This window comes from Dipodomys spectabilis, unplaced genomic scaffold, assembly GCF_019054845.1.
Source record: "Dipodomys spectabilis isolate Male_0828 unplaced genomic scaffold, ASM1905484v1 ptg000096l, whole genome shotgun sequence".
Taxonomy (NCBI): domain Eukaryota; kingdom Metazoa; phylum Chordata; class Mammalia; order Rodentia; family Heteromyidae; genus Dipodomys; species Dipodomys spectabilis.
The window spans coordinates 25,662,170-25,686,744 of record NW_024870773.1 but is presented as its reverse complement, the minus strand read 5'-3'; the positions used below and the strand labels follow the sequence as shown (position 1 = coordinate 25,686,744).

At 41.2% G+C, this 24,575-nt stretch overlaps 1 protein-coding gene across 1 annotated transcript; it reads left to right on the top strand.

The window, feature by feature from the left end:
• The first annotated feature begins 1,694 nt into the window (after nt 1-1,694).
• On the top strand, nt 1,695-22,510 carry Gtpbp4 (GTP binding protein 4). Its single transcript, XM_042686118.1, has 17 exons — nt 1,695-1,801; nt 3,925-4,095; nt 5,816-5,919; nt 6,001-6,137; nt 6,917-7,017; nt 7,567-7,659; nt 8,524-8,715; nt 9,139-9,204; nt 11,822-11,911; nt 12,937-13,047; nt 15,351-15,428; nt 15,784-15,835; nt 16,742-16,842; nt 18,287-18,484; nt 19,793-19,858; nt 20,410-20,553; nt 21,845-22,510. The coding sequence occupies exons 1-17, from the start codon at nt 1,754-1,756 to the stop codon at nt 21,995-21,997; spliced, it is 1,905 nt and encodes a 634-aa protein (XP_042542052.1). The 5' UTR covers nt 1,695-1,753; the 3' UTR covers nt 21,998-22,510.
• Nucleotides 22,511-24,575: the final 2,065 nt, after the last annotated feature.

Here is a 24,575-nt window from a genome sequence, read left to right as displayed (position 1 = left end):
CCTCTTCTATGTGAAAAGGTAGATCTCAACTGCATTGCACAAACCAGAGTCACAGCTATTTAAAGTTTATAGAAGTGTATGAGAATTGTGTACCTCCTGTGCCTACTGTGTATATGAATGATTGCATTTATGAGATAACAGAAAGGACACGAGGCCTCAGCTGGGTCTAGTCTTGTCTGCTACTTACAGCTGTGTCCTTGGAGGGTTGGATAAGAAGCCAGTCTCTAATCTTAGCACCACATCAGCCCCTTCTCTGTTCTGTTCTTGGAATTTAACACTTCTTTGGGTCCTTCTTGGGCTCCTGATCTTACCTTCACCCCTAGATGCCTGTCTGCTCTTCTTTGCATCACCATCCACTTCAGGTAGTTACCCTGATCTTGGCTCTGTGCCCCCATCCTGTTCTGAAGTCTCAGTGGGAGTCAGGTGTGGCCTGCTTGGTCCAACAGTACAGCTCATTTACAAAGAGTAGGAGGTAATAGTTTTGATTTTGAGATACATAGCACTGACATAGCTGGACTTATACTGGTAGTTAGAAATCCCTCAATTGATTGAAAGCGTTACATTGTATTTGAAATAGTAGGCTAGAAAAGCCTATTTCCTCAGTCATTAATGTTGTGTTTGTGCAGCCACTATTCAGAAAAAGTAAACATAGTTTCAGAAAGGAAATCAAAGGGTGGAGGAAAAAAAATCTTGAGGAATAGCTACAACTAAAAAGAAGTAATAGGAAATTAAGTTAGCAAAGAAGAATAAAATCTAGACATGGTAGCTAGAACAGACGTCACAGGAATAGAGGAATGTTTGAAGGAGACAGAAATGCCTGAGGAAAGGTCAGCGAGTTTAAAGAGTCGGTCACACACGGTAAAGGTTAAGATGGTATAAAGTAGATTTCCGTCTCCGTGGGGGGGGGGGGGGGAGATGGAATCGTGAGGCAAAGATGATAAGAAAATAGGTGGCTACTTTAAACTGGCAGAAGGAAGAGCCGGGGACCTCCACTCCTCCACTTGTATTGCGAGCCCCTACTGGTCAAGGGCTTCGCCCTTCTGTCCCTGCCCCGGGTTGGGGGTGGGGGGTGGTGGAGAGAAGTCGGCGGGGGGGGGGGGTGCTCTTCCGGTGCCGTTGTGCGGGGAAAAATCTACTCCTGTCTGTTGCACAGGCCACGCACCTGCGGGGAAGGCCGCCGGCTGGCGCAGAGACAGCACGCTCTCCCTCGCGCCGCCCCCCCACTCCCCCGATCCACAGGCCGTCTCTGGGTCAACAGTATTTCAACAACACTGCACCGCTTTCCACACGGCCTGCCCGCAAGCCCGCAGCGGCCAGCGGTGACACCGGGCGCCAGAGCCCCGCGCGCCGGCTTCCGCATCGGGACCACCGCGCCATCCCGGGAGCGCGAGCCCGAGGAGCCCGGGGTTCCCGGGGCCTCAACTCAGGCCGGCCTGTTCAGTGCCCCGCCAAGGGATTTAACCTCTCCAGGCCTCAAATATGTCGTTCCTCTCCCGGAACGACCCGGGTCAACTGGTTTCAAGGGTTAAGACCTCGGAAGTCCACCTCCCTGCCGGGCGGGGACGCTGTGGGAGAAGACTCCAGGGAGTCCCGTCCAGCGCGGGCGCTCGACAGACTTCCCGGAAATGACGCGAGGCCCACGCCAGGCTGCGGAAATCCCGTTCGCACGCCACGGCGGAAGTCCCACCCACCGCCGGCAGCGGAAATCCGGTCCTCCGTGTCGCCGAGTCTCCGCGTGGAGTTCGCCGGCAGCATGGCGCACTACAACTTCAAGAAGATTACGGTGGTGCCGTCCGCCAAGGTAGGAGAGGGCAGTGAGGGGGCTCCCCACCTCTCACCCTTCGTCTTGGTCAGGTGGTCAGGGAGGGCCCAGACTTGTAAGTCGGAGGGTGAGGAGGAAGGCGCCCGCTCAGGCCTGCCCGGGGCCCACGCGCTGTGGGGGCCTGACACTCCCGCACCGCCAGTCTGCCGACCCCCGAGCCCTCCCCACACGAGGGACTCGCGGGAGGGGCCGTGTGTGGACCCCCGAAGTGGCCGGACGGGCGGTGGTCACCCCGGCGTGCGCGGAGGGAGGGAAGCCCGCGGGGGCCGGCGTGAGCGCGGCCTCTGCCTTCGGATTCTGAGTTGGCTGTCACCTCTGAGACTGAGTTTTCAGATACAGCGAGGTAAAGTCGGCCAGGTTAAAGTTCTTGTAACGTTAGCCAGCCCAAGGGATCTTAAGCGCTTGTCCAGAAACGGGTCTCTTGGGGCAAGATTCACGGGAGGACCAGTCCTGAGAAAGAATCGCTGTGGTTATACCTGCTTCCTTGGGGATATTTTTCAATGCCTCCTTTCCCCTTCTTATGAGTAGCCTACGCTTTCTCTGCAAGGGTTTGCCAAGATCTAGTATTTTGCATTCATAACATACGAAATTGTTTCCTCCTTTTGTTTACCCATCTCTCGCTTTTTCCCCTCCTTCCTGACAATTTGTTACATGTCTCACTAGATTGTAGCATTTGTGAGGAATCAGGTCTTACATGTTTTTCTTGGTCTTCATGTAATTCCTTCATTGTTGAAGGAATTCAAACACAGGTTTGGATCATATGAATTGTTCGTATAATTGGCTTTGTGGGAATGTATTTGGATAACATTTATTGAAGTAAGGTCTATTTCTAGAGAACAGAGGAGTTAAGTACAGGACCCAGTTTGTTGCAAATGCTATTGAGTGACTGATGTGTGTGCCAGGTAGTGTGGGTTTAAAAATACCTTCTAGAGGGATAGAAACAGGTAAACAAAATCGAAGTAAGGAAATAGTTATAACGGAGGAATATGCAGTCAGCTGTCACTATCAATGGATTCCAGATCCATGTATTGAACCAACCACAGATCAGAAACACTTCTGACACTCCTGTATTATTACAAGTAATATGTTATGATTTGTGTAGATTCTACTCCAAGTATTATGCTACTGAAAACTTTTGGTAGAAGATTGGAAGAGCTCTCAAGTTTACTGATGGAGATATGAACACCAATTGTAATCACTTGTTTACTTTTTTATGGCACTCAATTCTAAGTTCCTTGAAAAAGAGTATCTTTTTCATTATTTTGTCTTCAACACCTTTTCTTTTTTTCTTAATTTTTTATTGTAAAGATGCTATACAGAGGGTTACAGTTACATGAGCAAGGTAATGAGTACACTTCCTATTGAGCATTGTTACCCCCTCCATTCAACACCTTTTCTTATGAGTTGTAAAAAATGGCCAGTATTGTTTTGTTCAATGGACATTCTAGTCCATTTCTGGTCCTGGGAATTGAACTCTGTGCCTAGACGCTGTCACTGAGTTTTTGTACTCGAGGCTAGCACTCTTCCACTTTAGCCACAGCTCCACTTTGGTTTTTGTGGTTAATTGAAGATAAGAGTCTTAGGGACTTTCCTGCCCAGGCTGGTATTCAAGCCTCCAGAGTAGTGAGGATTGGTTACAAGTATGGGCCATCTGCACCTAGTCAAATTCAAGTAATTTTATATGACTAGGTAGTGGGATTGAGAAAGCATGGAATGAGTTCTTATTAAAAAGAAGCAGGCACTGGGGAATGCATGCAGAAATCTTTCAAGTCCTTTGTTGCCTCAGATACCCACAGAAATTTTAAGTAGTGGGTTTTAATTCATCATTTCATCAAATTATTTAAATTAAAGCTATGCATAAGATTGTGGGATTGTGTGTTTTTTCTTATACTTGAGTTAGGAATATTCTTAAGTATTTGAAAATTTGGGATAAGTTTATTTTAACAACCATTAGATCAGAGACTATAAAAAGGGAATGTTTTAGTTAGGAAAAGTAAATTTTCTAATTTAAGATGTGTAGTACTATTAGATAATCAGTGGTTTAGGAATGTTTTAAGCAAGTGAGTAGAAACAATTGTGTCTTAATATTTTTTCTATTGCAGGACTTCATCGACCTCACATTGTCAAAGACTCAACGGAAGACTCCAACAGTTATTCATAAACATTACCAAATCCATCGCATAAGACATTTTTATATGAGAAAAGTCAAATTTACTCAACAGAACTACCATGACAGATTATCACAGATTCTAACGGATTTCCCCAAATTGGATGTATGTGACTCTGGGGGACACAGATGGTTAAGTACATGTAAATCAGTGTAAGCTGTCAGATGGGGCCAGATCACTTGGGTAGGACTCTGAAGTATATAGTTAATTTTTTTATTTTTCAGTACTGGGGTCTGAGCCCAAGACCTGAGGCATGTGCTCTACTGCCAAGCCATACCTCCAGCCCTTTTTGCGCTGGTTTTGTGCAGTGTACCTGAGTGCCAGTTCTAGGGCTTGAACTCAGGGTCTGGGTACTGACCCTGAGCTTTTTTACTCAAGGTTAGGGTTCTGCCACCTAAACTAAAGCACCATTTCTGGCTTTTTAGTAGTTAATTGGAGATAAGAATCTCACGGACTTTCCTTCCTAGGCTGACTTTGAACCTTGGTCCTCAGATCTCAGTAGCTAGGATTATAAGCATGGTGCCTGGTTATGCTGGTTATTTTTGAGATAGGGTCTTTGTTCCTATCCAGGCATACCCCTGTACTGTAATTGACCTATTTTAGTCTTCCAGTCACATCTGGGATGACGAGTGAGCACCACTGTGCATACAGCTTTTGTTGAAATGGAGTGTCGTGCACTTGTCTGTGCGCCTGGAGCTGCCATTCCTCTTTTCTCATCTTCCTATTAAGCTAGGGTGACAGGTGCATCCTACTGGGCCTAACTGTTGTCAGTTGTGTGTATTAGCCTATACTGCTATCTTCCCAATCTCAGCCTTTCAAGGAGCTAGGATTATGGGTATGAGCCCCTGATGCTTGCTTGAAGTATATTCTTAAGGAGGACTTTAAGGATTTTTACTTATTTTTATATAATGCCTGTCCTTTAGCAGCTTAAAGAGCCCTTGGGAGGTCAGTGCCATGGTTTTCCCAATGATTGAAAGATCATGATGGTTTAAATGATAGTGGTGATTGTTAGGAGATAGGTAATTTTTTCTATGGGAAAGATTAGAGAAGACTTTGACATTCTCGGTGTTCCACTCACCAAGCTTTGTCCCACTAAGGAGCAAGGTTTGAGAACAAAGTAGCTTTGAGTCCAGTATATATGCCATCAGGAGATAGGCATAAGACACTTTAGAAATGCTAAAGCTCATGAGAGATCCAGGCCTAGAGACTTAGAAATAGAATTTTTCTAAAGTGTTGAAAAATCTTACCAGGATCACATAACCTAAGAGTGAGATGCAGAAACAGTGCTGTTTAGGAGGGCTCAGGAGAAGACCACGAAGTTTTCATGAGAATGGACTCAAGAGAAGGAAGGGAGGAGAGATAAAAGATTCTTTCCCAGCATTTGCCAGAAGGAACAAGAAGTGGCGTAAGAGATGTAAGGATTATGGAATCAGCAGTGTTTTCATTTTAAAATATTTTCTAAAGGTTTGGAAAATGGCAACATGTTTATAAGCTGGTAGAGATGGTCAGATAAAGAGAAGAATTTTTGGAATTCCTGAGGAGAAGCAGAGAGTGGGATCTAGTGTGTATGGGGATGGCTGGTCTTGGCTAAGTTAATCTATGGCTCTATTACTATAGCAGATGAAGGTTAGGGCCAGTAGAAGGGACTGTAGCCTTTCTGCTCATAACTTCTATTTTCTTAGAGGAGTAAGTCAGCGGGGTCATTGTCCAAGAGAGGACTGCAGTGAAGCTGCAGGTTTGAGGAGAGGATAAAAATTATTCTGTTATTTACAAAAGGATAAGAATCTGTTGAACCAAAGTAATTGCTGTGTTTTGTTTGTTACAGGACATCCATCCATTTTACGCAGATTTGATGAACATTCTCTATGATAAGGATCATTACAAGTTGGCTCTGGGACAAATAAATATTGCCAAAAATTTAGTAGACAAGTAAGGTATTTTCTTAACATAGTGTCTTTTAAGTTACTGTCAACAGTGAAAAATAAAACAAGATATTTTTATTTTTTTAAGTGTTGCTAAAGATTACGTGCGGCTCATGAAATATGGTGACTCTCTATACCGCTGCAAGCAACTGAAGCGTGCTGCCCTGGGGCGAATGTGCACTATTATCAAGAGACAGAAACAGAGTTTGGAATATTTGGAACAAGGTACTTGTGAGGTTGATTTTATTTTAGATATGATCAAATTATTTTTCCTAGCCTAACTCATCAGAAATTCTAATAGGCTAATTATTGTTGAAAATAATCATTGAAATATTGTTTAGAAAATGTGTGACATTTAGTATTGAATAGGTAAGGCACAGACCTGAATCTTGGGGAAACATTGAGAAAAATACAAAAATAAAATGGTTTGCTAGTTTACCTATTGACATTTTTATATGAATTTTTAAGAGGACAATTTCTGAATTGTAGAAAATTTCACACCTTCTCAAATGTGTCATTTTTACTTGTTCATTTTTGCCCCTCCCCCCTTTCATTGTTTCTTAAAAGGTTTATGGTGTGTGAGTACGTGTGTTTGCCTGTAGATGAGCTAGTAAATGGTAATAGCCAGTGTTGTAGCCCTAAGGCCTAGGGTGTGTTTGCTTCAAAATACATGGTCATCTAAATAATCTTAACATGACAAGAGTCATCTGAGAATCTTATTAGCCCTGTGGTTTTGGCCTCACCACTGACTTCTGGAACCAAAATATCTATGGCAGGTAAAAATAGGATTGTATAGCCACATTCAGGAAATACTATTGTATGTACAAGTATATGCCATAGTCTCTGTTATTGTTCCCTTTTTCATTCATATATACTTATTCAACACTTTTGCATTATAAAAACTGGAGTGCAATTATATGTAACCATAAATCTGGAGCTTAACTAAATTGGAAAAAATCAAGCAAATTACGAGTTTTAATGTTTGAATTTAAACATTTTCATAGTACGCCAGCATTTATCCCGCTTGCCAACGATTGATCCAAATACAAGGACTCTGCTTTTGTGTGGGTACCCTAATGTTGGGAAGTCCAGCTTCATCAATAAGGTAGGTCTGCCTTTATTACATGTTGATTATCTTAAGTCAGAATATTCTTACTTTGAGATAAGGGAGTACGGGGTTACAGTGTTGTCTGGCTAACTAGTAAATCACCCTAGTCTTCTGGAGGATTTGATAACTGAGCACCTATGTTCTCAGGAATATTTAACTTGTCTAAAGCTAGATTTAACATGCTGTTACAGAAGCCTTTGTTTTTTTCTTCCTTTTTTTTTTATCCCCTTCCCTCCTTATTTATCATTATCTATCAATCTATCTAATCATATGGTACTATAGGCATTGAACCTACAGCTTTACACATGCTAGATAAGTAAATGCTCTACCTAGCTATTGTTATCTCAAAGCTAGCCTTGAGCTTACAATCCTCCTGCTTCACCCTTTCCATAGTTGGAACTATCACTGCCTATACCTTCATGCTTAGCAAAAATCAGTCTTGATAATATACTAATATTATATTGATAATGTTGATAATAATACCAGTTAACATTAAGAGGAAATAATATGTGAAATTTCCATCATCAAGTATCATTTTGTTTCAAGGTTACGAGAGCAGATGTGGATGTTCAGCCTTATGCATTTACCACCAAGTCTCTGTTTGTTGGGCACATGGATTATAAGTATCTTCGTTGGCAGGTAAGAGTCTTATCTTTAAACCTAGAACAAGTTTCTCAGTTTCTGTTTCATGAAATTTGATGATTTCTAAAAGAGTACAATGAATTTCAACCATATAATGCTCCTTAGTAAAGTGTCAGGCAGCATCCCCAAGGGGGGAGTCTGAATAGTGGGGAAAATAGATTCTCTGGCATTACCACAAACATGAAATTCATGTACCACCATAAGGAAAGCTCACCTGAGCTTTGTGGATGGCTGAAGACAGTTTGAAATAATAAGGAGGGGCTGGGAAGGTGACTCAATGGTAGAGCGCTTGCTTTGCATGCATGAGGCCCTGGGTTCAATTCCTCAGCACCACATAAGCAAAAAGAAAAAAGCCAGAAGTGGCACTGTGGCTCAAGTGGTAGAGGGTTCGCCTTGAGCTGAAGAGCTGAGGGACAGTGCCCAGGCCCAGAGTTCAGGCCCCATGACCGGACCCAAAAAAAAAAAAAGAAATAATAAGGAAAAGGCAACTGCCAATGTGGATTTCCTCTGCTATGATTCCATTTCTTTAGCCTCTAACAAAATGAAATTCTCTTTGCAGTTTTCATTTTTGTCATTAGGAATGAAGGATGAAGTAATCTTATTTCCACAATTTAACTTTAAGTGATGAAAACATAATACTTAAGATCTGACAGAGATTACCAGTTATCTCAGTCACTAATGGAAAATGGAGTCATTTTTCTGAAAGTCGTTGACAAGCATTTTAATGAGTTGTTTAGGGTCTCTCAGAGAGCCATATTTTATTTCGTAGTGTTGTCAGGTCTGTTTTGTTGTAGCAGGGTGACTTACAAGACAAGAAGTTTGTGAAAAAGTGTACTTTAGAGTAATGAGTCCTGTCATTAGGTAGTAGATACTCCAGGCATTTTGGATCATCCTCTGGAGGATCGGAACACCATCGAAATGCAGGCTATCACAGCTTTGGCCCACCTCCGAGCTGCGGTCCTGTATGTGATGGATTTGTCTGAGCAGTGTGGACATGGTTTAAAGGAGCAAGTAGAACTCTTCCAGAATATCAGACCTCTCTTTGTCAACAAAGTAAGTGTGGTAACTAATACTTTAATAATTACATGGTAGTTTATCTGCTAGTAATGTGTTGCAAAATTCTCCTGTGGATGCCAGAAACCAGGTAGTACTGAACTCTAGCTATTATTTGAACATGATATTGGCCCTATAACAGTAAATCTGATAACTAACAAGTGACTGACTAACTGGTAATATAAAGAGAATAAAAAAGCTGGACAAAGCAATGAGTTGCATCATTGATAGACAGGAAGACACACAGTTTCCATTGCACTATTCAGAATAATGCACAGCTTAAAAGTTACAAATGATGTATTTCTGGAATTTTTCATTTAATAATTCCAAACCATACTTGATCTTCATAAGTGAAATTACAGAAAGCAGGGAGGATTAAATATATTTCTTTGTGAAAATAATCATTATTTTCTTTCTTGCTAGCCTCTTATAGTTGTAGCGAACAAGTGTGACGTGAGGCGAATAGCTGAACTTTCTGAAGATGATCAGGTAAATTATACTACATTCTTCTTTTTTTTTTTTTTTTGGTCAGTCATGGGGCTTGAACTCTGGGCTTGGGCGCTGTCCCTGCGCTCTTCAGCTCAAGGCAAGCACTCTACCACTTGAGCCACAGTTCACTTCCAGTTTTCTGGTGGTTAATTGGAGATAAGAGTCTCATGGATTTTCCTGCCCAGGCTGGCTTTGGACCGTGATCCTCAGATCTCAGCCTCCTGAGTAGCTAAGATTATAGGCATGATGCCATCGGCGCCTGGCCAGAAAAGTGAATTCTTGAGCACTTGAGCCTAACCACTGACTCCAAAAACCTCGGGGTTTGGTGGCAGTCTGAGTTAGAACAGGTCTTTCAGAGCATTGGATATGTACTTGAGATATGAGAACCATCACAGTGGAACAGTAAATAGTTCTGCTATATCTTCTGGAATAGTCTTCTTTAATCCAAGTGGAAGTAGAATGTACTGAAATGGCAAGAGAATGTTGTTTCCTGCTTAGTATCTTGTTCTCTTTGAATATATTGGATTCATAAGGATTGGCATATCTTAAATAGTTGTGCTTGGTGAGGTGCATTTGGGGGACTAAGGCAGGAAGATTGTGAGATTGAAGCCAGCCTGAGCTAAATATAGCAAAGCCCTATCTCAAAAAAACATCACTTTTCTCAGAGCACTATAGGACATTCTTTAAGTTATTAATTATCTGAACATTGATGTTGGAGAATTAATATGTCTTATTTACATAATAATTTGTATTTTTAAGTAATCTCAGGTTTTCGGTCTAAAGAGTATGTATGGGAGGATTAAGAAGAGAATAAATAGCACCAGAGGTGAAGTGGGAAACCAGATAACTCAAGGCTTTGAGGTTAGACAGGCTCAAATGCCAGTTGTTCACTTACCAGCTGTGTGGAAAGGAAGTGAGGTAATCCTTTTGAAACCCCACTTTGTTCAGTGAAGGTAAGCCTATGTCATGGGGTACTGCCCCAATGTGGTAGGAAAGTGGGGTCACTTGGTCACCTAAGCCCTAATAGTATATGCCATTCCTGTATTATCTGTTGTTGAGATTTCAGGAGATTGGGAAGCAAGTGCATATTGCATGCCATCTTACTATTCAGTCAACACTATTTTAGAGCCTGCTTTATTAATTAGCCTTCTAATGTGACTTACCACTGGTTGATAGCACATGACAGTCTTAATCACATACACAAGTAGGCTCAGGGACTAGCTAACTCCTTGGTTATGTGTTGCTAGATAACAGAATTGGTGCTTAGACCCTAGTTTTCTCTAAGCCACTGTTTTGATCCCTGTGGTAATGGAAGTAGACCTTGTTCATCAGTGCCTTCAATATGCTTTGTTTACCTGTCTGAAGTAGGATCACATGTGTGATTAGATCTAAATGGGGCATTAGAGAACACACAACCCAAATCCTTTGTTTCTAGACTTTTAACTGTTGGTGTGTTTTCTAAGTAATTCTGTTGAGCTATAGAGACTGGAATTTTTTTTTTTTTTTTTTTTGGTCCGGTCGTGGGGCCTGAACTCTGGGCCTGGGCGCTGTCCCTCAGCTCTTCAGCTCAAGGCTAGCGCTCTACCACTTGAGCCACAGCGCCACTTCCGGTTTTTTTCTTTTTGCTTATGTGGTGCTGGGAATCAAACCCAGGGCCTCATGCATGCAAGGCAAGTGCTCTACCACTGAGCCACCTTCCCAGCCCCTGAGACTGGAATTTTTTTAAGTAAGAAATAGCATTGAGAACATTTTTAAAAACTGTTCTTGTCTGGTCATGATTGCAGCCCTATGATCCTAATACTTAGGAGGCTGAGGCGGGAAGATGATGATGAGATCAGAGCCATCCTGCACTAGGTCATGATTTGTGGGCCACGTAATTCGGCAAGGTCTCAGAAAAAGAAAAAATGATCATGATCTTGCTTGAATTTCTGTTTTAGGAAATTAGATTACATAAAATGTCATGTGTAAAGCTGGGCGCTGGTGGCTCACGCCTGTAATCCTACCTACTCAGGAGGCTGAGATCTGAGGATCACGGTCCAAAGCCAGCCCGGGCAGGAGAGACCGTGAGACTCCGATCTCCAATAAACCACCAGAAAACCAGAAGTGGCGCTGTAGCTCAAGTGGTAGAGCGCTCGCCTTGAGCTGAAGAGCTGAGGGACAGCGCCCAGGCCCAGAGTTCAAGCCCCACGACCTACAAAAAAAAAAAAAATGTCATGTGTAAAGCTTCAGATTTTATTTGACTGTAGTCTGGTTTGATACTTACCATTGTTTATTTTTTTGTCAGTCATCTGACTTGAACTGTGCCTGTGCGCATTCTCTGCGTTTTTCCTCACGAGACTCTACCACTTTGAGCCACAATGCCACTTCTGGTTTTCTGGTGGTTAATTGGAGGATAAGAGTCTCATAGACTTTCCTTCCCTGACTGGCTTTGAACTTCAGTCCCCAGCTCAGCCTCCTGAGTAGTTAGGTGTGAGCCACCAATGCCCAACATGTTTTTTTTTTTTTTTTTTTTAATCACAGAAAAGTATAGGAAAAAAATAATTTCTGATGTCTGCTCTTCAACAATTAAAAATAAGTTAAAGATGTTGAACAATTCATTTTTCTCTTGCATTCCCAGAAAATATTTATAGATTTGAAGGCTGAAGGATTCCCTGTAATTGAGACCAGCACCCTGACTGAGGAAGGTGTTATTCAAGTTAAGACAGAGGTCAGTACTTCTTTAATCAAACTGCAGTAATACGGTTTTTGTTATAGAAAAGGTTATGGGGAAAATCACTTTTATTTTAGAAGCTACAAAACGCTCACATAGCCAGATAGGAGTGCAACACCGTAAGAAGAATCTGATACAGAGAACATTTAGGCCCTGTCCTACCCAGTGGCATTTGGAGAGAAACAGTTATTGTTTCCAAAGCTATCTCTCCCTTGTGCCTGTGGATGCCAAAATCTGTAGAAGCTAGGCTTTTTATAAAAAAATGATATAATGATTTCATGTATCTTGGGTGCATACTTCTACATGCTTTAAATCATACTTATCATGATACCTTATGCATTGTAAATGATGTGAGGATTTTCTGTATTTTAAGAGAGTGATGACAGGAAAGAATAGTGTGTAGTGAAGATTTTCTTCAATTAATTTTGATCTATGAATGTTTGTATCCATAGATAAGGCCCCAGTGGATAAGGAAAGACAAGTGTAATTTATAATTCTCACTGTAGGAAATAGATTTAAAGGACTGTTGTGACTTTTCTAATAGCAACTTTTCCATAGCAACTATAGAAGAGTGTATCTTTCATGGAATCTGTTCAAAAATAGAAGTAGTCTGAAAGGCAGGAACAGCTTGACTAATTTGTTTCACAGGCCATCTTTGTTTTCTATTCCTCCATACTATTTTTACCTGAAAATTGCTCAAGTTGCCATTATCCCACAGGGATGTCACATGTAGGTACAGAAGGACAGGTAGACAGCTCTCAAGTCTGCACTCTGCAAAGAGGGTCACTAATCTTGGGAATGAGGCCTAGCATGGGACATGGGCACTGCCTAATTATTTTGTCTTGGTTGGCCCTTGGCCTACAAAGAGTGGTTCTTCTCAGAGAAGCCTTCCTCAGAATGATTACTTGTGGAAAAATGTACACTTAAGTTCCAAACAAAGCTGACCTGATCCTTCCTTGGAATGTGTGGCAGGAATGTTGTATGTCTTTATGACTATGTGCCTTGCTTTTATACTTCGTCAGGCTTGTGATAGACTATTAGCTCATCGGGTGGAAACCAAAATGAAAGGAAATAAAGTGAATGAGGTGCTGAACAGATTGCATTTAGCGCTACCAAACAAGAGAGATGATAAGGTAAGAAGGCCTCCAGAGGGTACCTCTAAGTTATATTTATTATAGTCAGGTGTGGTTCATGCCAGTAATTCTTAATTCTAGCATTTCCTCTTGGGAAATGTAGACAGGATAATGAGTTTGAGGCCAGCTGTGGAAAAGTTAATAAAACCCTTGAGAAAAACAAAAGAGCTGGAGTATCATGCTTGCTTCACATGCACCAAGAAAAAAAAAGAGAGGCAGAGTACAGTTCTTATATTGCCAGTAAATGCAACCCTATGTCTGTTCTTGGGGCTGCAAATCTAGTTACATATGTACCCAAATGAGTCTCATACACTTCGGTTTCTTATAATAGGATTTGTGGATGTGGTAAAGACTAAAGAAGGGAGAGGCTAGGTTAAACCTGCCTCTCAGTTTACCAGTTACATTTAACTTACCGTGCCTATTGATCCTCTCAGAAGTGGTTTTTATTTGATATAAAAGCATTTTTAAAATTTATTTATACTAGCTATATAGTTAGTGCACATTTATACCTGAGTACTATTGTTATTGCAAATTTATGTCTGTATCCTTGGGAGAGAGAGATGACTGTGTGAGTGTGTGTTGGTACTGAAGCTTGAATTTGGCCTGGGTGCTGGTGTTTGTAGATGTGAGTGTTGGTACAGGAGCTTGAACTCAGGGCCTGGGCATTATCCTTAAGCTTTTTTACTCAAAGTTAGCACTCCACCACTCGAGCCACAGCTTCGACTTTCTTGGCGGTTAATTGGAGATGAGAGTCTCACAGACTTTCATGACCAGGAGTGGCTTTGAACCTCAGTTTTCAGGTTTCATCTTCTCAAGTACCTCTCAAAAGTGAACCACTGGTGCCAGGCTTCAGCGACTCTTCAGCAGAAAGCTAGAAGTACATGTATGGCTAAGATGGTAGAATACCATCCTTGAGCAAAGCAAGACTGCAAGGCACCATGTTCAAGCCCTAGTATCAGGAAAAAAGAAAAGTATTTTTCCTGTGTACTTGCATATTTATGTCCTTTTTAAAAAATTACCTCTAGGGGCTGGGAAGGTGGCTCAGTGGTAGAGCGCTTGCCTTGCATGCATGAGGCCGTGGGTTCCATTCCTCACTACCACATAAGCAAAAAAGAAAAAAAATCCAGAAGTGGTGCCGTGGCTCAAGTAGGTAGAGTGCTAGCCTTGAGCTGAAGAGCTGAGGAACAGCGCCCAGGCCCAGAGTTCAGGCCCCACGACCGGACCAAAAAAAAAAAAAATTACCTCTAGGGTAAGAAGGTGGCTCAGTGGTAGAGTGATTGCCTTACATGCATGAGACCTTGGGTTCAATTCCTCAGCAACATATAAGCAGAAAAGGCCAGAAGTGTTACTGTGGCTCAAGAGGTAGAGTGCTAGCCTTGAGCTGGAGGGATAGCACGCACACACACGCACACACACACACACACACACCCTACACACACTCATACACACCCTACACACACACACACCCTACACACACACACCACACACACACACACCACACACACACACACACACACACACACACACACCCTACACACACACACACACCGTAAAAGGGATGGAAGTTTTTCCTTTATTTTGTCACACACACACACCCCTAAAAGGGATGGAAGTTTTTCCTTTATTTTGTCACATACACCCTAAAACACACACACACACCCTAAAACACCCTAAAAGGGATGGAAATTTTTCCTTTATTTTGTCCTAAAGGAAGAGTAGAGATAGCTATGCAACACACACACACACCCCTCTAAAAGGGATGGAAGTTTTTGCTTTATTTTGTCCTAAAGGAAGAGTAGAGATAGCTATGCAACTTTGTTTTCAAATGATACTCATTTATCTCAGAGTTTTTGATTATATTTTCTTTTTTCTTTTTTGGGTCTGTGGGGCCTGAACTCTGGGCCTGGGCACTGTCCCTCAGCTCTTCAGCTCAAGGCTAGCGCTGTACCACTAGAGCCACAGCGCCACTTCCGGCTTTTTCTTTTTGCTTATGTGATGCTGAGGAATTGAACCCAGGGCCTTATGCATGCAAGGCAAGTGCTCTACCACTGAGCCACCTTCCCGGCCCCCTGATTATCTTTTCTTTGAATTCTCATGTATACTGGTTTCTGTTTTAGTATGTCGTCATAATAAATCTACAGTTATTGCTCTTATTGTGTAATTTTTTGGATCATATTTTTATAAGTGAATCTGGATATGATTTTATATTCCCTTATAGACAGTATTTATTTCTAGTTATTTGGTTTAAGTTATTTTTACATTTATCACAGCATCTCACATAAGTATTTCCAATATCTTCATAGGAGAGGCCTCCTTTCATCCCAGAAGGAGTAGTCGCTCGAAGGAAGAGAATGGAAGTTGAGGAGCCCAAGAAGAAAAGGGTATGTTGTTGTAACTTTTTCTGGGTTTCTTATGGGGAGGGAGCAGTCCACAGTGACAGCGTCCTGGCTCAGTGGACACACGTAGAGTATGCTTGAGGAGCACTCGGTCATGTACAGTTCTAGGACATGGAGGTGAATTCCTCACCAAAGTCTTTGCTCTTACGGTGCTTTTTAATAGATGATATATAACCTAAAGACAGTTTTCCTTTTAGACATAGAAGTGAAATCCAATAGATACTGAAAAAAAATGGAGAAGGCACTAATTACTTCTGTGTGGAAAGGAAGGGGAAGGGTGTTGGGGATGAAAAAGTGAAATAAAGGTAATTTAATTAAAAAAATTTTTCCCCCATTGCAGGAACGAGATCTTGAGCTGGAAATGGGAGATGATTATATTTTAGATCTTCAAAGTAAGCACTATGATGTTATAAGTATTGTGCAAAGCCGGTTTTATCTGAACTGTTTCAGAAAGGACTTTTTTTAACTTTTTGGGTTTAAATATTTCTTTTTTGGGTGGGGGCTCCGGTCGTGGGGCCTGAACTCTGGGCCTGGGCACTGTCCCTCAGCTCTTCAACTCAAGGCTAGCGCTCTACCACTTGAGCCACAGCGCGACTTCGAGCAACTTTTTGCTTATGTGGTGCTGAGGAATGGAATCCAGGGCCTGATGCATGCAAGGCAAGCGCAAGCGCTCTACCACTGAGCCACCTTCCCGGCCCTAAATATTTCTTTATTTTCTAAAAATATCTTTAGTTGTACAAAGAGATTTCAATTCAACTTGTCAGTTTATGAGTATAATGCACCTTGCTCCAATGTTACCCCTTCCATCATTCCACACACACACACACACACACACACACACACACCCCTTCTGTCCTAACCCCCACCTATCCCCTCAGATTACCTGCATTACCTACAGTAATGAGTAAAATTCTGGCATATTTGTTAGGTTTTGAGTTCTTAGAGATTAAAGTTTCATGTTGATAGAGCTCTGTTAAATGTCTTTCAGGCTGTTTTCTGTTGACTTTAATTTTATTAATTTTATTTATTTTTTCTTTATATGGTACTGAGGAATCAAAACTAAGGCCCTATGCATTCTAGGCAAGCACTCTACCACTAAACCACATTCCTAGCCCCTTGTTGATTTTATATGAAGGGATTATGCTGAGCTCGTGTTTGTGATATTGTTAATACCTTATGCAACATTGAGAATTATGTATCTTTCTAGAGGGACTTGATTTGACATGTTATAACTCATATTGGGCACATGGCACTTGAGGATATTAGAAACTACCATGAATATAACTTTTTAACTCTAGAATACTGGGATTTAATGAATTCATCTGAGAAGTATGATAAAATACCAGAGATCTGGGAAGGACACAATGTTGCTGATTATATTGATCCTGCAATCATGAAGGTCTGTATTACATTTAATGTTTTGTGATTTTTTTTATATGTTGTTTTTACAGCTACTGAAGATACAGGCACAACTTTTGCTAGCCTGTTTCTTTCTCTTTCTGCTCCCATTGCTTTCAGCATTCCTCCCACCACCACCACCACCCTTCCCCCCCCCCCCCCCCCCCCCCCCCACACACACACACAGATCTCTGGTACTTTTTTGTTTAATTGTGGTTTTTGTACTGTGTTTAAACTCAGTCTCATGCTCTTGCTCCATAGATGTTCTACTGTGTGAGTTGCACCTCCAGTTCCATTCCCCCACTTGTTTTCTATGCTCTGTTCTACGAGATCTGTTCTCACTCTGAGAGATCCTCTGTCACCACCTCTTTGTTCTGTTACTTGTTCCACTGACTCCTCTTGTCCCACCTGGTCTTGGAGATGCCTACGGTTTTCACACTGACCTGTAATGTAATGTATCAGTCCCACTGACATCTGTGCCGAGCCGTAGCTCCTGTCACTAGTTCAGATTTTTCTATTAGACTTTTTCTATTAGACTTCCTGCCCATGTTTCCTTCTGCTAGTCCAACAGGTTGCACCACATTATCTTATCAAGAAAATTGACACGGGTATCAACTGGTCTCCAGTTTTACTATGGCCTACTGACCCTTCCAGTCTAAGGTCGGGGTGGGTGGGGGGCAGGATTAGTTCTTGGCCAAGAATCTGTGTTTTCAGATCCATTCTTAACTAGAACTCTGACCAGTCACTACTATCTTTCTCCTGCCTCATGCTCTCCTCCCTATTTGCTTTTTCTTAGTGTATGTGATTGTCTTCCTCCTCCAGACATGGGTGGTCATGTCACTTCTTTTTGTTAAAGTCTTCTGCTCTGCTTCATGAACATATCTCCTCTGTGTCACACCACATTTCCTCGGCCTGTACAGAACAGGCCCATTCCCTCTCAGCCTTAATTCCTCAGTGTTTTCAATGCTCAGGACATGGGCACAATCTGTCTGTTGTTGAACATTTGTTCGTATTGTTTAGATAAATATACTTTCAAGTTTTTCATTTTGCCTGCTGTTGGTGGCTCTTGCCTGAAATCCTAGCTACTCAGGAAGCTGAGATAAGAGGATGGTGTTTTAAAGCTGGCCCGGGCACATGCGTGCACACACATATACACAGAGCATTTTCACTAACTTCTTAGCTAGTGAGATTTTGTTTGGGTATTAGATATCTGTTTGCAATGTTCCTGAAGTTTAGTTTGAAGAAAGTAGAATGGCATGGATGGGTACCAACAGGCTGCCTGTGTGCAGATTTTTATCCCTTTTGTTACAGAATGCTTTTCTGTCTTCTAAACTGTGCTTTATTGTATCTTCTAAGATGTAGAGGAACATCCTTCCCATAAACACTTTGCCATGTGTTTAGAAATTGTACTCTGTAACTTTATTTAATTATGACTCTTTCTAAAGAAACTGGAAGAGTTAGAAAAGGAAGAAGAACTAAAAACAGCTGCTGGAGAGTATGACAGTGAGTCTGAAAGTGAAGATGAGGAAATGATGGAAATCCGAGAATTGGCAAAACAAATTAGAGAAAAAAAGAAGTTGAAAATTCTGCAATCCAAAGAAAAGAATACACAGGGACCCAGGATGCCTCGAACTGCTAAGAAGGCAAGTTTCATGTTATGTAAAGTCAAAACCTCTACATTTCAAATTAGATTCTTAGCTAAATCATTTCTAAACATAACTTTCAGCCTGTTCATGGGTATAATATTTTACATACTTTGTTGGTGTTTATTGACTTGGAGAAGATGATTTACCTATAACTTTCTATCTGGAGTATTGCCCTTTCCTGGTGATTTCACTTACCAGGTCAGCACTAATACAAGTAAATTCAAGCATTTTGCAGTTGTACAGCTTAAAATGATAGAAAATTGCGGGGGGGGGGAGGGGGGTCTGGTCGTGGGGCCTGAACTCTGGGCCTGGGCACTGTCCCTCAGCTCTTCAGCTCAAGGCTAGCACTCTACCACTTGAGCCACAGCGCCACTTCCGGCTTTTTTCTTTTTGCTTATGTGGAGCTGAGGAATCGAACCCAGGGCCTCAGGCGTGCAAGGCAAGCGCTTTACCACTGAGCCACCTTCCCAACCCCGATAGAAAATTTCTTGATGTCCAGCTCCAAAGCCAAACATGAGAGGAAGATTAGATTAAATCTGCTTTTTCAGACAGTTCTGCTATGTAGCCCAGGCTGGCATCCAACTCTTTGTAACCAGGGCCAGCTTTGAGCAAGAAATCATCCTCCCTGCTTCCCAAATATTGGGATTGCAAGCATGCTCTACAGTGCCTTGCTTATTTTTTATTTGTATGAACTTCCTTGGGAAAAATAAGGAATAGTTTACTTGAGGAGGAAAATGAATGGTTGAGAGGAGGCAGGAGTTCTCAAAGAGTTCTTTTTGTTGTTGATGTACAGACAGGTTACAGAATTCAGGTAAAGAGTATATTTCTTTTTGGACACTGTCACCCTTCCCTTCACTCCCAGTTTTCCCCTCCCATCCCACACTTTTTTGAGATTGGAAGCATTGTAGTAGTAACAAAAGATTGCTTTACCTCTGACTTCTAAAGCTGCTGCAGGAACCAAGGACTAAAGGCCAAATACCTCAACTTCAGTATTCTAGACATTTAGGAAATAACAAGGACTGTTGGAGGTATGAGGCAGAAACTATAGATGAAAACCAAAATATATATGAGTATCACATGTACATTTTCCCTTAAATTTTTCTTAACATTTCATCAGACTAATTTTCACTTTTAAAACAGGTTTCTTGAGCCAGACATGGTAGTACATGCTTATAATCCCAGCTCTAGGGAGGCTGAGACAGAGGATAGTTTGTTCCACGGCATCCTGACCTACATCTAGCAAGACCTTATTTCAAAGAAGCAAAACGAAAAAGCCAAGGTGGTTTTCTTCTGGTTGTTTTTCAGGTTCAGCGGGCAGACTTGGAGAATGAGATGCGTGGACTTGGTGTTGACATGGACAATAAGGAAGATGTAAGTGTGTGAGACTGGTTTCAGCTACAGTCTTAACAGTGGAGACACATTCTGAGAAATCTGTCATTGGGGAATTTTATCCTGTCAACATCATGATTTACAGTCTTTGTGATGTCCTCAGAGGTCGTACATGTTTTATTTGCAGTCCTTTTTTTTTGTATTGATCTTTGCAAAAGGATTTTGATTCAACATGTTAATTTATATACAAAGCATCTTGGTTATTTTCACCCCTTCCATCATTCTTTCCCCATCTATCCTAACTCCTTTGATCCCCTCAAGTTTCCTAGTTCCATTTTCTTGTATGTATGTTGTATCTTTATATTCATTTGGGTGCTAATACATGTCCTCTTTAATTTCACTAGTCACTTATTGTTCTTTCGAGTTCATTGTTTGAGATTTCACATACTTCACTCACATTCAAGTCATTCACTGTGGAATTGTTGACATTTGGAGGAAACATCTTTGTTTTCTTATTTTACTTGTGTTTCTCATGCCTTATTTTCAAATTTTACTTGTGTTTCTACATTGAGATTTGTTTTCTATACATTTAGGCCCATTATGCAGTTCAAGCACGAAGATCTCGGAGCGTCACTAGGAAAAGAAAGCGGGAGGAATCCCTTCCACCTTCTTCTATATCCCGGAGTCGAAGTTGTTCTCGAACTCCACGTGATGTCTCTGGTCTTCGAGATGTCAAGGTTAGTCCTGATGATGTATAATACCAGGAATTAAGAATGCCTGTTGCTTATTACAGATTGGCTCAGGCAAATGGCAGGTGTTTGGAGGAGCAGGAGCTATGGGCAGAGAGTTGGATCCATCAATCCCTCCATTTCGTGGCATCCTTTAGAGATAACCTTCTGCCAGGGAGAGTTGAGTGCCTTTGCACAGGTGTCCTGGGTGGACCATTCTCTAATGTTATATTTTGGAAGATAAACAAACATAGTCTCAAAAGTACCAAGAGTCTGGGAGTAGGCACTGGTTACCTTAAGGTGGCTTCTCTCAGCACCAGGAGGCCTCAGTCATAACAACCACCCATGAAGAACAGCCCAAGGAACCCGTTTGATCAAGTGATCAAACAGGTACTTGTCTTCACATGGGAAGGTATTTTTTTCCTCAGATTCGTAGCTTGGGTCACTGTCACGATTTGTATTATTTTTTTGCAGACATATAAGTCTCTTCTGATGAAAGACCTTTTTAAGAAACACCAAAAAAAATGGTTTTAGCATTTTGAAAATTTGGATATAGGAGAATGAGTGTGTGTGTGTGTGTGTATCCGTAGGTGTGTGAACTAGCATGCAGTCTTTTTAATGGAGATGTTAGTTTTTCATCCCACAATGCCATTTTCATCTGGAAATGTTGGGTATTTTTGAGATGACGCCTCCAAATATAGTGTAGGCTGGCCTCAAACAGTCTTCCTGCCTCACCCTCCCAAGTACTGAGACTACGAAGTGTTGGCCACTAAAATCTTAATGTTGCCACTTGTCAAGAAGATATGAGGGGCTGGGAAGGTGGCTCAGTAGTAGAGCACTTGCCTTGCATGCATGAGGGCCCTGGGTTCGATTCCTTAGCACCACATAAGCAAAAAGAAAAAAGCTGGAAGTGGGTGGCGCTGTGGCTCAAGTGGTAGAGTGCTAGCCTTGAGCTGAAGAGGTGAGGGACAGCACCCAGGCCCAGAGTTCAGGCCCCATGACCGGACCCCCCCGCCCCCCCAAAAAAAAAAAAAAAAAAAAGATATGAGTGGTATTTTCTTATGAGCCTGAATTTTATTGTGTTAGTTGGTGTAAGGAGTTAGATAATTCTGTAATGTAGGTCTAGAATGTTCTTGTCCTTCATAGATTGCATTGCATTATGGTGAGCCTGAGGGAAACCAGTGACTGAGTTTTACGGGTCTGCACAGAATAGACCTGGTCTTTTATTAAGACTAGTACCTTCTAGTTAAAATACACAGTGAAAATGTGATTTTAATTATTTGTGTTTTCACCTTTGTAGATGGTTAAGAAAGCCAAGACTATGATGAAGAATGCTCAGAAGAAGATGAATCGCTTGGGGAAGAAAGGAGAAGCAGATAGACATGTATTTGATATGAAACCCAAGCACTTACTCTCAGGGAAGAGGAAAGCTGGTAAAAAAGACAGGAGATAGTGTCCTTTTTGGTTTACATCGTTCGGCTAGACTATTGTAGTCTTTTTATAAAATGGGAATGGTCTATTAACTGAAACAAACAATGGAAGTAACAAAAATGTACTTGTTGCTCTGCTGAAGAGAACTGTATATGTGCAGGAAATTTATGTCTGCATAAATTATAAATGTTTGAGAGGGCAGTGTTTCTACATTTAGTCAAGTGTTTGTTCCTTCCTATTTGCAGAACTGGAAAGATAGGTGTGGCTCAGTTGCTTTTGATGAAGCAAAGGGAAGCTTTGGTTCATTATATGTGAAAAGCATGGTTTTATGACAAAAGCTTCTCTGTTGAGTGGGCATAGGAAGGAGGCTGCCAACTGACATACTTGGGAGCAAACATGTTTGTAAGTATGTCAGACCCTGTGCTTAAAATACTCTTGTAAGTTATTTTCTAGACTTCTTGTACAATATATTACTGTAATCATCTTCAACTATTTTATCCAAAATAAATTTCTAGAAGAAAATAATTTTGACTTACTTAGCTCTTTTCTGATTCAGTCATAGACCACTGTTGATTTGGCCAAATGTAAAAGAAAATCCACATAGCTTTTTGTTTTATTTTTTTAAAACAAATACTTTTTTGGTAATAAATAGCCTAAATTATTACAACAATTAAATGTAACCAGACCATTGCTGGAAACTACATGTTCAATAAAACAATATTCTAACCCCTCCACACAAGCTGCCTCCAATGTTAGTCTGTTTTCAGATTTAAGTGGATAAAATTGTAAGGTATACACAAAACTCTCAAACACAGTAAGTCCTCCTTAACTATGAAACAGTAACATTATTAGCCACTAACATTGTATATAGTTTAAAAAGAACTGTTCCCTTTAGCAAGTCATTTACCACCTAGAGTACTTTCAGAGTTTACCTTTATCTGACTATTCCTTGGTTTTTGTAATACAATTTTAAGATTTTTCGTTTTATACGTAAATGTGTGTACAGTGTTGAAGGTCTGCATGTTTGGGGAGAGCTATTCAGGCAGGTGTGGTAATACACCCCTTTAATCTCACATTCTAGAGACAGGAAGATCGCAAGTTTGGGACCAGCAGGGCCTTTCTGGAATATCCTCTTTCAACAAAAGACATTCAAATTTAAGTGCCATTAGGAAAAGATGGTAGAATAGGAAGTACTAGGGATCTTTTTTTTTTTTTTTTTTAACTTGGACAGTTGTGCTGGTAGAATCGGATGGTCAGTTTCAGACTTAGGACTTAACCAGACCTCAACCCAAGTACTGTCACCAGGAGATACATTCCTATAGTTGCTTATAAGAAATGGAGTGGGCACCAATGACCTTGTCTTCTGTATTTAGAATTCTGTGTTCTGATTGCCTTTTTTTGTGGTGGAAGTGCACAAACAGATGGACATCTATTATTGGAAGGTCCAGGTAGCCTGGCTCACATAAGGACTTTTGGTGATACTAGAATTTGAACTTGGGACCTAACCCTTGCTAATCAACTACTCTACCACATTAGCCACACACACACTCCTAAGATCCACTGACTGCTTCCACATTTAGGAGCCAAATGTTTCAGAATAAGGATTATTTCTAAGGATAAGGACTTTGAATAACAATTGCATGTTCTGAAGAATTTAGACCGTAACTACAAATTCCTAGAGAAAGAAAAACACGAGCTTAGAAATAGTAGGTTTATATTTCAAGCTTATCACTGCACTGGGTTCCTAAGCCAGCAAATTAACAGGGAGAGAAGAGAGTACTTTTCTCCTTTCAGGAACAAGGGAGAACATTATGTATATAAATAAAATGTTCATACTGATTTAACAATTGCAAGCATGTGCCTAAAAATTTCATATAAACAAGTCAAATAGAAGGTGATGAGTACCCCACTTTCTTTTCTTGATAAACAAGCAAATAGAAATAAGAAAATGTAAAAGATCAGAACTTCATAACAAACCATTCCCTCCAAAAGACATAGAACACTGTACCCAACTTCAAATCCATTTCTTTAGGTGCAAATGGGTTCTCAGGTAGGGTTTGGGTTTTTTCATGTGTGCTGGTTCTGGGACTTCAACTCAGGGCCTTGGCACTGTCCCAGAGCTTTGTTTGCTCAAGGCTACACTCTACTACTTGAGCCACAGTGCCACTTCTGGCTTTTTGCTGGTTGATTATAGAGATAAACCACCTCATAGATCTTCCTGCCCAAGCTGGCTTTGAAACTCAATCCTCAGATCTCCTGAGTAGCTAGGATTATATGCATGAGCCATTGGTGCCTGGTAGGTAGTTTGTTAGGCCACAAAATAAGTCTAGTAGATTTAGAAAGATGTCAAGCAAATGTCTTCGCTCTTAGGGTAATAAGTTATGCTGGAGAATTTACAAATGTGTGTAAGTTAACACAGATCAACCAGTGGAGGAAAAAAAAATCACAGGGCATTAGGAAATACCTTAAGACAAATGAAAAAGATACTGGTTTATGAGATGCCATGAAAAATTTCTGTGTACTATATATATAAAATACTCCTTCCCCTAGTCAGATGTGAATACCTACAAGCTAGGGAAAGTGGAGTGGTCATGCTGGTA